This window comes from Myotis yumanensis, unplaced genomic scaffold, assembly GCF_028538775.1.
Source record: "Myotis yumanensis isolate MYYU_CA2020_CCGP unplaced genomic scaffold, mMyoYum1.0.hap1 SCAF_2, whole genome shotgun sequence".
NCBI classification, from domain to species: Eukaryota; Metazoa; Chordata; class Mammalia; order Chiroptera; family Vespertilionidae; genus Myotis; species Myotis yumanensis.
The window spans coordinates 186,362,883-186,379,562 of NW_027223753.1; the positions used below are offsets into that span (position 1 = coordinate 186,362,883).

General features: G+C 42.5%; 1 protein-coding gene across 2 annotated transcripts in view; it reads left to right on the forward strand.

The window, feature by feature from the left end:
* SLC7A14 (solute carrier family 7 member 14) overlaps positions 1 to 16,680 on the forward strand; it is a 107,655-nt gene that overhangs the window by 41,302 nt on the left and 49,673 nt on the right. For both annotated transcript variants that reach the window (XM_070406810.1, XM_070406811.1), the window contains exon 2: positions 6,174 to 6,630. In XM_070406810.1, coding sequence (XP_070262911.1) covers positions 6,327 to 6,630 — 304 coding nt within the window. In that variant the 5' untranslated portion in view covers positions 6,174 to 6,326. The remainder of the gene's footprint in view (positions 1 to 6,173; positions 6,631 to 16,680) is intronic.

The window sequence follows — 16,680 nt, forward strand, 5'->3', positions numbered from 1 at the left end:
CCAGGGTCACTTAGCTAGTAAGGGCAGAGCTAGAATATGAACCCAGAGAACCTGGGTGCTGAATTCTGTCCTTAAGGAGCCAGGAGCTCAGCCCAGAGGAGGAAAGGCAGTGAGGCTGGAGGGGAGAAGGGTTAGTGCAGGAGCCCAGGTTATAGGAGTGGCGATGGGCCTCAGAAGGCTCCTTCTGACCCTGCAGTCACCAGGTGGGCCTCATCAAACCAGGCACCTTGCACTCTAATTGTAGCCAGGCCTCTCCAGAGGTCATTGATTAGAAGAATTCTGTAGCCGTCCTAACTGTCCAGCCAAGGTTCCCTGCTGCTCCAAATGTTTCAGCAAAGGCTGGACAATTACTCATGAGAATGGCATAAAGGGATTTCTGTAATTCCTCAGTGTATTTGCAAAATCAGGCAGGAATGATTCGGGACTGTTTACCATTTTGTTATCCTCCGTTTCCTTCTCCTCCCCTCCCCTCCCCTCCCCTCTCCTCCCCTCCCCTCCCCTCCCCTCCCCTCTCCTCTCCTCTCCTCTCCTCTCCTCTCCTCTCCTCTCTTCTCTTCTCCTCTCCTCTCTGGCCAACTCCAACCTAATTCGATAATCCTACCTCAGTGAACTTCTAAGCTGTAATTATTTTCATCCTGACCCAAACCTGCTCTTACCGTCATTATCCTTGGAGCCCGCTGAACCCTCAAGCACCCAGCAAACACCACAATGATGACTCTCTTCTCCCGGGGGCCTTGTAAGCCTTCCTTAGGTAAAGCTGCGAAGTATTTTGAGAAACTGGAATTAAAGTGCTAGAGAAAGCACAATGCACATTCATTACTCATCCTGGAAACACTACAGCAATGGGCTTCCAAAACTGTCTTTGATGAACATAATCTGGGGGTAATGAATATGGATATTGCCAATAGTCACTGAGAAGCATGTTTTCTCTTGTACATTTTGTTCTCTCCAGTTAAATTTCCAACCAAGACAGGAAATGCCCCGAGCCCCTGCTTGCATCAGTAAAGCAAGCGCTCAGAAGAAAAGACGGAGTTGGGGAGGAATCCTCGCCATCTCTACTGTTGCTCTACTTGAGTTTTTTTCACCACGGTTCTTAATTGTCTGTTCAATAGAAACCATCACCTCTCCACCAAGCCTGGTTCATTTCTCAGTGTCCTTCTGAAAGTGTGTGATGAAGGCTGGTCAGGACAAGTATCCCAGAGGGTATCTCTAGGCAGCACAGCCTCTGTCATCACTGTCAACAAACATCAGCTACCTAGAAGCCCAGCCGCCTGCCCAGGGAGAGAAACCGGAAGGACCTGTCTGACTTGTGGCCCCATGGGGAAAATGGCAATGTATTAGGGTTCTCCAGAGAAACAGAATCAATAGGATGTGTACAGATGAGGTGATTCGCTAGAGGCATTGGCTCCCATGTTATGGAGGCCAAGAAGTCCCACCATTAGCTGCCTGCAAGCCGGAGAACCAGGAAAGTTGGCGTTGTGATTCAGGCTAACGCTGAAGGCCTGAGAATCAGGAGGGACCAGTGTTGTAAGTTCCAGTCTGACTCCAAAAGGAACCAGGAGCACCAATGTCCAAGGAGAGGAGACGATAGATGTCTACACACGAGCAGAACCAGGAACTCACCCTTCCTCTGCCTTTTTGTTCTCAATGGATTGAATGATAACCACCCATACTGATGAGGGCAATCTTCTTAGTCTACCAACTCAAACATTAATCTCTTCCAGAGAAACCTTCACACACACCCCAAAATAATATTTTACCCACTAGTATCCCTAATCCCAGTCAGGCTGAAACATAAAATCAGCCATCACAGGCAATATCTGGTTTTCCACACCCAGCACTTCAGTCACAACTGGTGGTGGAGGGCAGTAGACCCCAACTCTGCCTTACTAGAATCACCTGGGGGGCTTTAACAAGTCCCTATATCTAGATCAGTTAAGTTGGGGTTTCTGAGGTTGGGGCAGGCACCGGCGTTTGTGAAAGATCCCTGGGTAATTCCACTGTGCAGCCAGGATGGAGAAACACGGCCTCCCTCAGCAGGAGGTGCACACCTCACTCACCTTTGTACATCGTCCTGGGACTAACTTACCATCACGCATGATTCCTCAGTTAACTTCGCACAGCAGCTACAATGAGCAGCTACAATGAGCTTTTAAGAATATTGCCAAAACCGGTTTGGCTCAGTGGATAGAGCGTCGGCCTGCGGACTGAGGGGTCCCGGGTTCGATTCCGGTCAGGGGCATGTACCTGGGTTGCGGGCACATCCCCAGTAGGAGATGTGCAGGAGGCAGCTGGTCGATGTTTCTCTCTCATCGATGTTTCTAACTCTCTATCCTTCTCCCTTCCTCTCTGTAAAAAATCAATAAAATATATTAAAAAAAAAAAAAAAGAATATAAATCATACTGTCTTGGACAGTTTGCTCAGTAGTTAGAGCGTCAACCTGTGAACCAGAGGGTTTCAGGTTCGATTCCCAGCTTCTGTGGGAGGCAACCAACCAACTCTCTTCCCAGCCCCCGCCCCATCCTTTCCTTCCACTCTCTAAATCAATGGAAAAAAATATCCTTGGATGAGGAATGACAAACAAACAAAGAATAAAGAATATACATCACATCATGTCACTTGCCTAAATAAAACCCTCCAATGGCTTTGCACTGAATCTAGAGTAAATTCAAGCCCCTCATCTTGATTTGTGAGACACTCAACAGTCTGACCCTGCACACCTCAGGCAGGAGAGCCAAGAGTGAGGACAGGAGCTCTGCAATGGACACCCCAGAGCCAAGTGCTTGCTCTGCCTTTATGGGCTGGGTGACTTCCGAGAAGTTACTGGACCTCTCCCTGCCTCCACTGCCTCATCTATAAGGCAGATTTGTTGTGAGGATTAAATTAGTCAACACACGTAAAGCTCTACATAGCACTTAGATCCTCCCCGTCACCCTGTCCAAGTTTCAGTTCCAGAACAGCCACACTGGCTCTTCTATGTGGACCCCCCTGCAAGAAGAGTGACACCTGGCATCACTGGCTCCTTTTCATCACTCAGGAGCCAATGTCATGACCGCAGAGACTCCTTCACCCCTTCATCACCCTGTTTGATTTCCTTTGTAGCCTGTATTCATTTGCTAAGGCCACTGTAAAAAAAGTACGACAAGCTTGAACAACAGAATTTGTTGTCTCACATTCTGGAGGCTGGAAGTCTGAGATCCAGGTGTCGGCAGGGTTGGTTTCTTCCCCGGGCTGTGAGGAAGGATCTGTTCCATGGCTCTCTCTTAACTTCTGATGGTTTCCCAGAAATCCTTGGTTTTCCTTGGCTTATAGATGTGTCACCCTGACCTTTGCTTTCATCTTCACATCTTGTTCTCTGTGTGTGTGTGTGGCTTTATGTCCAAATCTCTTTTTATAAGGACACCAGTCAAATTGGATTAGGTGCCCATCTTATTCCAGTATGACCTCATCTTAACTAATTACATCCACAATGAGTCTATTTCCAAGTAAGGTCACATTCTGCGCTACTGGGGATTAGAGTCTCAACATATTCATTTGAGGGTATCACAATTCAACCCATAACATAGCCCTTACTCTTCTCTTGAACCATCTGGTTCTATTTGTCTACCTGAGTATTGTATTGGCTTGTCTCTCCTCACTCAATGTCATTGTTTATATTGTGTGATTTTTCTGCAGAAAAAAAAAAAAAGAAGCCATGCTATGCTTTGTAATGGGGGGAAAAAAGACTTTCCAGAAAAACAAACAAATGACCGCCTTTGCATTGTGATTTGGCTCTCCATCACCTCCCATTCTAGATGGGAAGCTCCATGACAACCATTACCACATCTTCACATCCCTAAACATAATAGATGTTCAATATATGCTGGCTGAGTTGAAATTAGAACAGATAATACTGAATTTCTCCACAAGAGTGCAAGCAAAGCACTCTTGCAGCTTCCTTGGTATACATGTGACACATTTTCTCACAAATCTAGAAATGTGAAAAAACAAATAAGTAAAAGAATACTGATACTCTAGGGCCTAGAGTCTAGGCTTTTAAATGACTCTGGCATATAAAGTGGCACTATCAAACTGTACTGATACCTAAGGTATTGTTAAGAGTTAAAACACAACAAACCTAAAGAACAAAATAAACTGATGAACAAAATAGATCCAGAGACATAGAAACATGGAACAATCTAATGAATCCCAGAGGGGAGGTGGGGGTGAGGGGGGTGTGGGGTGTGAGGGGGAGAGATTAACCAAAGAACTTATATGCATATTTGCATAACCCATGGACACAGACAGTAGTGTGGTGAAGGCCAAGGATGGGCTAGAAGAGGTCAATGGGGGTGGGGGAGTGGGGAGGCGGACATCTTTAATACTTTCAACAATAAAGATACATTTTTTAAAACTTAATTAAAACACATCATGGAGCAATACTGTCAAGTCTAGGAGGAAATTTAACCAGTGGGGTAATCACCCAACTCCTGTGAACCAAACTGCCACGTTTCACCCAGTTCTCCTAATTAGGTGCTGTTTGTGAAGGCTTTAGAGACAAACAAGGGTTACATTAAGTACTAAGTAGTATTCGTTAATATTGGTATATCACATGGGCTGGTACTTATAAATGTAAATGTCCTAGGCCTATCAGCACAATACAATATTCAGCTATACTTTAAATTTTTCTTTATAAGATTTTATACCACTTCTGGCTTCCAAAAAAAATAGCTTCATATAATCTTTGCATTTTCTAACTTGACAACACTTTTGAAATCATCTAATACAGTAGTTGTCCATTCTATCAAACCCAACACCTCTCTTTTGTGATAAGTATTTGGCCACACCCCTCTTTAACATCCTGAAGCAAAATTCATGGATAACCTGCCTGTATATAACATATTTTACTATGTAAACACTCAGGCATGTCCAAATGAAGTTGTCAGATGCATGCACTACATGAAGAAATACTACACATGGGCCAGCTCCAAATGACAGGCTATTCCACATGTGCAGTGTGGGAGAGGCAGTACCATGATGGCATTGCCAGGGGCACTGTGTTCTGAAATGGTGAAGAACTCTTAAGTTCCAAACTAAAGAAATTATAATCTTCCTTCAATTTATCCTATAGTTGCCTTCCTGAAAAAGTCAATGAACTTGTATATTAAAACCGACCTTCCCCCAAAATCCCATGTGTTGATGTGTAAAACAAAGTTAGGTTTTAGATTCAGATCATCATAACCAGAATTTTCACCTATTCCCACACATTCAGCATCTCTGGGGCCCATCATCAAATTCCAGGACCACTCCCCCATCCTCAGTCTGTGAGAGTAAACCAATGTTCAAAACGTTTTTCACTTGGTCAAGTGAAAACCTGGATTATACTGTTCAGCTGTAATAGTGAAACTATTGGTTACTTTAATTCATATATTGTATGAATAAGGATGGATAAATTAGAACTATGCTCATCATCCATTATGTTAAAAAATTAGAATAATTGTGAAATGTTTTGCTTATCTTTATTTTTCTTTGTTTGTATTTTCCTGGTTAGACTAATATGTGCTCATTAAGAAATATATTTGGGTGTATGCAACACAAGAAACATTTTTTATTTCATTTGAGAGCAAGGTTCCAAAACAATCCCACGGAATGGCGCTGGCCCTCTTGAGAGTCAGAAGTCTAATTTTACATCCTTATGTGAAAAATGAGGGTATTGTGTCCCCCAAAGGATATGCCCCAGAATCACAGACCAACTCTTGGCCAAGCCAGGTAAAAAATACTTAAAGTTTGAACAGAGGACCACATTTCATGTGCCAGGCATTGTCTTAAGCATGTTTCAGACATACCCCAATTTAATCTTCACATAAACACTAGGCAGACTTTATTATCCTCCTTGTACAGTTGAAACCCAAGTACAGAAAGGTGAAGCAACTTACACAAGGCCCCAGAGGAGTAAGTGGCAGTGCCCTGACTCAAACCATGATCTTCCAAACAACTATGCAACACAGTGCAAACTACAGACTGTCATTCAGGGCTGGAGGGGATACAAGGGGGGAATGAAGCCTTTTTACATATGAGTACACAGGATAGGCCAGCTCTCACAGCATAGTACATGGACCTCCAACCATGCCTCCAAGCCATGGTTTGTTTCCCACTGAGTCTCATCTTCTCTTTTCTTGTGTTCTTCCTGCAGACATTCATGCCCAGGAAAAGGCTGCTTTGGGTCCCTCTGGACCTTTCCTAAAAAGAAGATCCCTGTGCACTAAATGAGTTCCAGAAGCAGCCACTGAGGCTTCCATAGCCCTCTTCCATCAGTTGACTTTCACCAGAACCCCTACTACTCAGGATGAGTGGCTTCCTCGCCTCCCTGGACCCCCGGCGGGTACAGTGGGGGGCTTCCTGGTATGCCATGCACTCCAGGATCCTGCGCACCAAACCGGTGGAGTCCATGCTGGAGGGAACAGGAGGCACCACAGCACATGGTACCAAGCTAGCCCAGGTGCTCACCACCGTGGACCTCATCTCACTTGGCGTTGGCAGTTGCGTGGGCACAGGGATGTACGTGGTTTCTGGCCTGGTGGCCAAGGAGATGGCAGGACCTGGTGTCATTGTGTCCTTCATCATTGCAGCTGTTGCATCCATATTATCAGGTAAGGGTCTTCGTGCAGCAGAAGGCCTTTGGAAAGCATGCTTGCAGACCTATTACTGTTCATCCCACAGTTCTAGAGTATTTAGTGGTGAGATGTAGGAAGTGACAGAGAAGTGGTCTTCATGCTTCCTTTGTGCCTGGACTGCCAGGAGTTCAGGGATAAGTTTTGATTCAAATGTAATAACTACCTTTTCCACTGCTTTTTGATACAAATAATTGTTCTGGTGCCAAACCATCTTTTAACTTCTTATTCCCTGCCATGTCCATTGGAAGAGATGTTGGTCCTTTTATAAGTAAGGGAGTGAATACAGCTAGGATATCATTATAAATAAAGGATAGGAAGAGTAGCAAAATAAGTCAGTAAATATGATAGGATTAGGATTTGATGAACCTCAAACTGGCGCTACGCCTCCCAAGCAGGAGAAAACCAAGCTAGAAATACAAAGCCATTGTGAGACTCACAAAGTACATCTTCCACCACAGACTGATACTCTACAGAGTTGCTTTTCTACAAAGTAGCTTTTCTAGAGCTTTCTCTCTCCTGGAGAAAAAATCATAAAACTCATTATTTGTTGGGTTTGAATCATAAAACTCATTATTTGTTGGGTTTTTTAAATGAGATACCAAGCTTAGCATTTATCATCTGTGAAATGGTTTTCCTATTTCCTTTCCCTCCTCTTCTTTTGAGTTGTGATCCACACAGTACCTTCCCAGAATGCCAGAGACAGGTCAATGGACAACTTGAACAAGAAGGAAAAGGAAAGCATTCTGCTATAACTATTCTTGATAGTTATAATGCAAAAGCATGAGGTAGATCATGTGGTTCAATCCACGAAGGGGTGAATGTCATGTTCTTTTCAAATGTGTCATGAGAAGTAGGAATGCTAACTTATATTGGGAGGTCTGTGAGCTAATACATGCCATCACAAGTTATGCATTAATTTTGCATATCCCGACTACATGGTCTTCATCCACGTGGGATGCACAGACTAGAAACATGCAACCAGAAAGTTCACTGGTTTATATTTGATGAGGGAAATATTTCCAGACTGATTTCATCTGTCTCCTGTCATGGCTTACTTCCCTGTTGGTTTTATCACTATCTCCTTTTCTAAAGTCATCCTCTAATGTGTATGAATATCCCAATAATTGAGGTTCTTACAGAACAAAGGATTTTTCCTTATAGATTAAATAAATTATTCACCTAGATAAATTTCATGAATATTTGAAATTCTGTTAACCTGATTGCAATCATTTTCAAACTTATTTGGCAAAAAAAAAAATTATTTGGGAGACAGTGCCAGATTTTTACCATTAATTTATAGATTTAAAAGTGTTAGCATATAGAGCAGACTCACAATGGTAGGAATAGAGGCAGACATATAACCAGAGGGCCCTACAGAGACTATAGGGCAGACAGCTAAGAGTCTTTCCCAGTTAATGCAGGCTGCACATTCTCCTCTAGATTCATCCTATTATGGCCCACGCGCCCAAATCATGATGGTTCTCGTGAATGAATCACCCACATCTTTTCATTCATGATGCTACATTACATTTAGAAGCCAAACAGGCCCAGTCCCATACTGGGAGCCTACCCTCGTCACAGTATTCATGGGTGCTATATAACCTAGACATTTCTACTGCTCAGGTGGACCTAATATTGGACCAGTCATGTTGTACTGTAGCCTGTGCCAAGAGCCCTGATTGTGCACACTTCTTCCAACTTTGCATTCAGTGAGGTCATGTGGTTAACTTGATCCTCACCTCTACTGATGCCACATCAGCCACTACTCTTGTGGATACACTCTGGTATTGTCATCACCTAGAATAGTTTTGCCTCAAGAACCTTAAACAAAAACCCCTGTCTCTGACCATAGCTCATTCCCTTAATGCACTTGCTCCTAAATCTTATCAAGAATTCCCCCAAACCCCTTGACTCCTGCCCATCATCAACCTCTGAAAGACCCAGTAAAATGTAACTGAGAATCTCTGCCTTCCCAAGTCTGCACCTGGGTGAACAAGAGCTCTTGGGAAAGGTTACTCAACCCCACAGAGGAGCACGCCACAAAGTTAAGGTCTCCATCCGCCTTCTGCTGAGCCCATGAGTTCTTACACTTGTCCTTTATCAAATCTTCTCATTGATTTTTCTGCACTTTCACTGCTCTCTTCAAGCCCTGCTCAGTTCATATCTCTTCCCTTAGAGCAGACAAACCTTAATTCCTTGAATATATCTGCAATGAGCTCCTTAAATATTCTACCACCAAATATGTCCCTAGCAATCACCCACACTTGCCACTTTTCCTCCAGTTTCAGAGGGTAAAATGTCCTCACTTTCAGGACAACTCAATTCTTAGAGCCCTTAACCCCATCCTTTTCTGTTCTTAATAATCCCCTTCTCTAATTGTGTCCTCAACATCTCCTTGTCAACAGGTTCCTAATCAAGTCTCTCATCCTAAAATATAATTCTTTCTAGGCTCACATTCTCCTCTAGCAACTTCCAATTTTTCTCCTCCCCTTCTCATTCAAACTCCTCATTGATGGCTCTTAACTTCTGATTCATCCCTCAACCCACTGCTCTCTGGCATCTGCCCTCACCATCTAATGAAATTAACCTTAATGAGGTCACCAATGGCATCCCCTTTGCCAAGTCTTATAGATATTTTTCAGCATTTACCTTATTGGAACTCTCTGCTACATTTGACAAAATCATGCCATCTATCTTAAGATATTTTACATTCTCTTGACTTTGTGTGAGAATATAAAGTTCTTATACTTTATATTCTTATAAAGTCTTCATGACTTCCCTTTCTCTACTTGCTCCTTAAATATTGGTGTTTCCCACTCTACACTCTCTGCAAGGTGATTATGTCCTCTCTCATGGTTTCAACTTCCCTCAGTATTTCCATGCTTATATCCATTCATATCTCAATCATATATATATCCTCCAAGCCTCAAACTCTACCAAACATTTCTATCTGGATGTTCCAGGCATACCTCAATTCAACATGTTCCAAACATACCCTCTTCCTCCAAACCAGATTCATTTTCTCTCTCTCTCTCTCTCTCTCTCTCTCTCTCTCTCTCTCTCTCTCTCCTTCGCATTCCAGACAAAAACCTTGGTACAACCTTTTCTGCCTCAGCCCTTTGCATTCAATTACAAGTCCCACCAGTTTTGCCTACTACATAGTTCTTAAACCAATCCTCCATCTCTATTTTCTCTGCCCCTGCTCTGAAGTCTCTATTAATCAGAACTCTTTTCATTTAAAGACACAGTAGCCAAACATAACCAATCAGAAATGTATTGGCTCAATGGCTGGATCTAGGGCTTCATCTTTATAAATCACAATCTGAAGGAAAAGACATCCTCATCCAGTGTTCACATATAAAATATCAGTGAAAGATTCTAATTGGCTTTTCTTAGGTCATGTGTTCACCTTTATATTGCTAGGATAGGATAAACAGAGCTAACACCTTTGCTGATAGATGCCATGCCAAAGTGGGGAAAATCAATCACCAAGATTTGTGGTCATAAATTTGAAAGTGAGTTAGTCTCTACTGTCTGCACTTATCTCCAGGATAAATAGCTGCTTGGTTACAAGAGTGGATGGAGTATATTAAAAGTTGGAATTAACTAGGTTTAGCTTTTTCCAGGCAGAGAGAAAAAAAGCAATGAGATTAGGAGTGCTTTCTACAGCTGGAACTAGTGCAGGACCACACAATATAGGTTGGAAATGAGAACATGAGGGAAGTGGTGATTCATAAGAAGTGTTAAGATCACTGGAGATTGGTGCTCTCAATGAGTTCAGAAAATCATTGAAATAAAAATATTGAGAAAGTGTGCTAGAGGATAGAAATGAACTTGAAGAGTGGGATGTTTGAAATTAAGATGTCATAAGTGGTACAGTAATCACCAATGTTAATTTGAGACTAGAACCTGGCTCAGCTATAGATGACCTGTGAAAACTTGAGCAAGTTTCATAACTTCTCTGAGCCTGTTCTCTACTTTGAAAATGGTCATAATAATACTTAACTTCACAGAGTTGTGAAGACTAAATGAGATACCTGTACAGTGCCAGGTCAATGCCTGACAGGTAGCACCAAATAAATGGTCATTACTATTTTGTGCCTGTATTAGGAGCTTGCCATATATTATCACATTTAAAACATCTCTTCAAGGTAGGTTTTATCATCTCCAGTTTACATGTAAAGAAATTAAAATTTAAATAATAGAATCTAGATTCAAATTTGTTGTGCAAATAGTGTCTTTCAACCATGACTATGAATTTAAATCATTTGAATAATTTTTTTTCTGAAACGTGGACTGGGGAAGGGGGTGGTCAGCTTTATTTCCAGTTCTTTTTTCATATCATTAAAATTAAACCTCGAGCAGAATACAGATCTAATTGACTCCTAAGTTCATGCACTTTCTATAATAACTCTTCAAGCTCATATCTAAAATGTTTTTGGTAGAGATTAAATGAACAGTATGCATACACAGCATTGGTCCCCATCCCAGTGTACAAAACCACTAATTTTTATCATCTACTCATAAGAAACAGTTGGCAAAAATATAATAAGGTAGAGTTCAATAAAGATGTTTTGGGTACCCATCATATACCAGTCCTGGAGCACTCCCAAAAATTAATAAGAAATTGTGTCTCCCCTAGAGGACCCATAGCTTATTGATGGAATGAACACCAAACCTGACAAGTGACCATGGCATAATGGTACTAATAATAGTAATAGTAGCAGCAACAGCTACCATTTGTTGAGCACTTACTGTGTACCAAAAGAGTTCTAAGTACTTAGCACATTATTTTACTTAATTCTCACAAAACCCCCATGTGATAAGTGGTGTTATTATCCTCCATTAAAGATGAAAAAATGGAGGCTTCTGAAATGTTTGGTAACTTGCTTAAGACTACTGCTTAGGAGGTGGCAGAGCAAGGAACAGTGAAAGTAGCCTGAGCCCACCCCTTAATCACTTTGCTATTCTGCTACTGTATTAGCAGATTCAGATTAGGTTTAATTGCATACAGTGGAGAACTAAAAATGAGAGATAATTTCCCTTATCTTTTATGTAAAAGAAATCTGAAGGGAAGCTGCTATTGGGGCCCACAGTCCCAGGGACTCAGGCTGTTCGATCCTTCTGCTCTACCATCCAGATGCTCGGCTTCTATTCTCCGGGTGACCTCAGAATCCGAAACAGACTGGAGCTCCAGTCAGTATGTCTGAGTGCCAGGAAAGAGAACAGAAAGTTGGGGCAGGTCACTTCTCACATTTCTGTCCCCTTTATAAAGAATCTTTCTGATAAGTTTTGTCCTGTAACTACTACTTACATTGGTTAAAACCTGGACACTTCTCCATAGAAAGTGAGGCTAAGAAATGTAGTCTTCTCATTAGGTATATTGCCAACCCCAGTATTTCAGAGGTTCTGTTGATGGGGAAAGAAAGGAAAAGTGGCTGTCATGCCAGATTTATAATGGATGCATAACCCTAAGCCTTCCAGTTTGCTGAGATCAATTTGTCCTGAAATATTTAAGTAAAATTGGTTCTGATACCCAAAAATGCACAATTAGAAAATCTAGAGCCCTTTAATAAAACTATAGAGTTGTGAATCTTACTTTTTTCTTAGTTTTATAAACCCCAAATCTCTGTTTCCATGGAGTGTCTGTCTCTACTCTGCATTTCACTTCCTGATAACCTTTCCACCTCTTCATCCAACCAGATGATACCCCAATTCTTCCTCCCCCATGTATCATTGAGGCAAGGTTGTATGTTCAGTGGACTTTATTGAAAGTTTGGGCCAGAGATGGGAGATGTAATGCAGTCCATCCCAGCAGACAGCAAGCTTACAATTGAATATAGGACACTCCAATTCTTCCTGCCTTTAGAGAATGTCCACCAACCCTCTCTTCTTGGCTCCTGCCTCCAGCCCCATTGATGGGCAGCCTTTCTCCCTCAAACTCCTTAGCCTGCTTCCTGCCAAGCCCTAAGACTCTTGTCCATATCTTATCCAGAGAGGTTTGCTTATCTCTATCTCCCTCCAAGTTAATCCTGGCCATTTTTCAAAGACTATCATCTCCCAAACAGAATAGTCCACCCAGATAATTTACTAAACAAAACAGGTTCTTAGAGGAGGGATTTGGGTGCCAACCCAAGAAGATTAGATATCATTCTGTAGGCACTGAGAAGCTCAGTGGCATGACCAGGTCTGTACTTTAGTAACAGTGGGGAGAGAAGAGAGGTGGAGAAACTGGTCATATGCATATTGTATGGAACAGGCAAGAGATAATGAGGCGCTCGGCCCTAACAGTGGAGGAAAGGAAGCTTAGGATAGAGAGGATTTGAGCACGGGTGGATGAGGTAGTCTGAGGGGGAAAGGATAAATGCTCTTTCTAGCTGAGAAAAGATACGTAATAAATAAGAATGCTTTTGAAATAATGTCATTAGAGTAACAGATGTACAACACCATTCTGGTGATAGAAAATGAACATAGAAACAGAAAACTCTAGTATAGAGGACCCTCATGGAACACCTCGAAAGAGAGTGAACTAGCCTGTGTGTGCAAGACACTGCATGCAGTGCTATCATGTTGCACCTATTTCGATGTCACCAACCCAGTGAAGGGAGGGGTAATTTTAGTTCTGCTCTCAGATGAGGAGCCAAAGGGTCGGAGGTTAAAGTAACTTCCTGAGAGGCAGGCAGATATTTCGTTGCGGAGCCAGAACTGAAATCTCAGTCTGTAGGATTCCAAAACCCATGGCCTTGCATTTTAGCAAGCTGCCTCTGAGATCTTTAAGCCAATATTTCTCATTAGATGTGGATTAATACATTGCAATCAATGAGAAGGGGCTAAAAGGCAATAATAATTACACCAAGTAGTATTTTTTTGGCATTCTTAGTTTGTGGTTTAGCACTAAGGTTTATAATTCATATTTCCTGCCATCCTCATTTGCTCTCTAGCATCTCTGATTCATCATCAGGTGAGCCCATGGTAACTGAATCCCTAGGGAGGTGACAAGGGGAGCAGAGCCCTCTCAAGCAGATGCCTTTCCCAACCTCCTTCTTGAGCTGGCTCTGGGGACCTTCACAAAGCTTAAGCAGAGTCTCCCCATTTCAGTATCCATCTCAGGTTGGATTTTTCATGACTGAGGAAGATTTCTAAAGATTCCGAGTCTATGTAAGCTGGTCATGTGAGTTTCCTTGTTTTGTTTTTAAGAACAAACCATTTTCCCCTCATTAAATTGAAATAAGATTAGAGAGGTGAACATCAGGAAGGTTGGTCTTTTAGCAACATTTTACCATTCATTCCACAAATTTACATTGATTGGTTCCCCCGGAACATATCTAAGAATGGCTCTTAACCATACTGGGAGGTGGAAGAGACAGAAACATTGAGAGGGTGTGGGAGGAAGTGCAATGGTAAATGGATGCATGCCAGTCTTTAAGCCTCTGGAAGACAGGAACTCCAAAATCATGACCAAATAAAACAGCTTCTTGTTGAATTCTTACTAATCATACCAGCTACTCCTGATGTTTGTAAAGTCTTTAGGTCATAACTTATTATCACTCAATAAATGTTGACATTGTTATTATTACTATTGTTTTTACTATTATTAGGCAAAAACTACTGTGCATACATCACCTTGTTTAATCCTCCCACCCTCCCTGCTAGCTGGATATTAATGTTTTCATTCTATGGCGAATCATAATGACTAAACCATTGAGGACTTACAGTGTGCCTGGCACTAGATGAACACCAGGTGCATAATCCTTCCAACAAATCCTACAAAATATGTGCCATTATTATACTCACTTTGCAGATGTCAAAACTAAGGCTCAGAGAGATTAGGTGGCTCGTTCAGGGCCATGAGGTAGTCAGTGTCAAAGGCCAAGTCTAAATTGAATTCTGCCGAGCTCCAGAGATTGTTACTCCCACGCTGCTTCATGCAGACACACCCCTCAAAATTCAAAAACTCACCAAAGGGAATCAAATGAGTCAAGGAAACCTTCGCTTTTATTGGGATTTCAAAAGATCCTGTTGCTCACTGTATTCTATTGGTTAGGAGAACACTTTTTTAGCTCAAAACTTCTGTAACCGAGGTCATGGAAATGACTTCTAAGTTCAGTGCCTTTCTGGTACCTGTCAGCAGTGAGAAGGGTGTTGTGAAGTGCATATAGCTCTTCTATCCAGGGCTGATTGACAGCCCTGTAGGAAGGATGTCAGTTACCAGTTTAGAGAAGGTGAGCACATTGTAAGAGAAACTTTCCAGTTTCTAAAATCACTTATTGTGAAAATGAGTTTCCTCCAGCAAACCCAGGAGAACCTGGGCTTCTTTTACATCTTCTGCAGCCCTTAGCAGGGTGGACAGTGAATACCAGGAGCACCTGGCGTGCCTACAGGAGGGACTGGCCACCTGCTCTGGGCTCAGTGTGGCAAAGGTGCTGCAGAACACAGGAAAGGACTCTGAGACAAAGAGCTTGGCATCGATGCACAGAAACAAGACAGGCACACCTGCCATAACTGTGATCGCAGCAAGAGATAACAGGGCCTGGGTCACAAGTCGGGATACCTGAGATCTAGTCCCAGCTCCATCCTGCAGCAGCTCGGGGCAAGTCATTCACATCTCTTGGCCTCAATATCTCCCTCTGCAAAATGAAGAATTTGGATTACATTGCCTATATGAGTTAGGGTAATAAAAAAAGAACCCAGGAAAAGGATAGAATTGTAAAGAAAGATCCAATGCCTCAACTCACCCCCAACGCACCCCCCCCACACACACACACACACATATCAACCCTATGTGTGTTAGTCCCTGTACCTGATCTTCAAGCCCTGCTCTGCCATTTACTACTTATGTGACTTGGGAAATTCACTTAACCTAGAGCTTCCCAAAATTACAGATGTGCCGTGGTGTTGATCCCTCGGTCCCCTGGGCAGCTGGGAGATGGCAGAGGCCCCAGGCTAGTCCACTTTACCTGAGAGCAGCCTCACCCCTTACACATGACCACCTTCCCATATCCACACAAACAGTAACATTATGTAGATGTATTCTGTCATGTGGGAAAGTTTGGAAAGTCCTGATAACCTGTCTAGATCTTGGATTCATCATCTATAAATGGAAATATTATTAGCCTCTGCATCATAACCATCTTGTAAGATTAAAGTTGTGTATAGGAAGTGCTTAGTATAACCAGTGTGCATAGCAAATGCTCAGTAATGTTTGCTCTTGTTGTCACTCTGACCACTACGATTGACCAGGCCTCCAACCTAACAAGGCTAGATGTGTCCTTAACACAGATGAGCATTCCTGGTTCATATTCTGAGGCGTCTCAGTGTAGACCCAGCAAAAGACCCAGCAGGCCTGCCTCCTACTCTCACTTTCTCCAGATGAACCTTGTGCAAAGAGTATGCTTTTACTTCTGAAAGTATTTTCCCAAAAGGAATTGTCATCTCTATTGGACAATCCCCTTCCAAAAAGCTGTGCTTCAAAACATACAGATAGGCCTGCCACAGAAAATAAGCAAAAAAATCCGATAATAATGACAAATTGTGATTAGTGCTATGAGGAAATTAAACAGGGTTCCATGACAAAGTACTGTCTCTGGACAAGTGATATTTAAGCAGCCTCAACTCTGTGCAGTGAAATGGGCGCTAGAAATGAGTAAGGCACAATGCCCATGGAACAACCACTTGAGACAGGAGTGCTGAGGAAACACATAAAGAGAAGTTATGCCAAGCACCAGCCCTTGCCTCAGACACCTGATGCAAGGCAGACTTGATGCATAGAGTCTAACTGGTCGGCCATGGCAGCTCAGGAGCTTTGCATGTGCCAGGCCATCTGCTCTGAACACTCATGCCCCTCCTCTCCTCACATTGCTAAGCCCAAAGGCGGGTACTAAGGGACTATGACCATGAAGGAAATCAGGGAACTCCTGGCAAATTCCACTGGCCCTGGTGAGGGTGTAAGATCAACAAAGCAAAAGGTATACACAGGGAAAAAAGCTAAGGGCAGAGCTTTCTAAAATGGCTATAGACAAAGAGAAG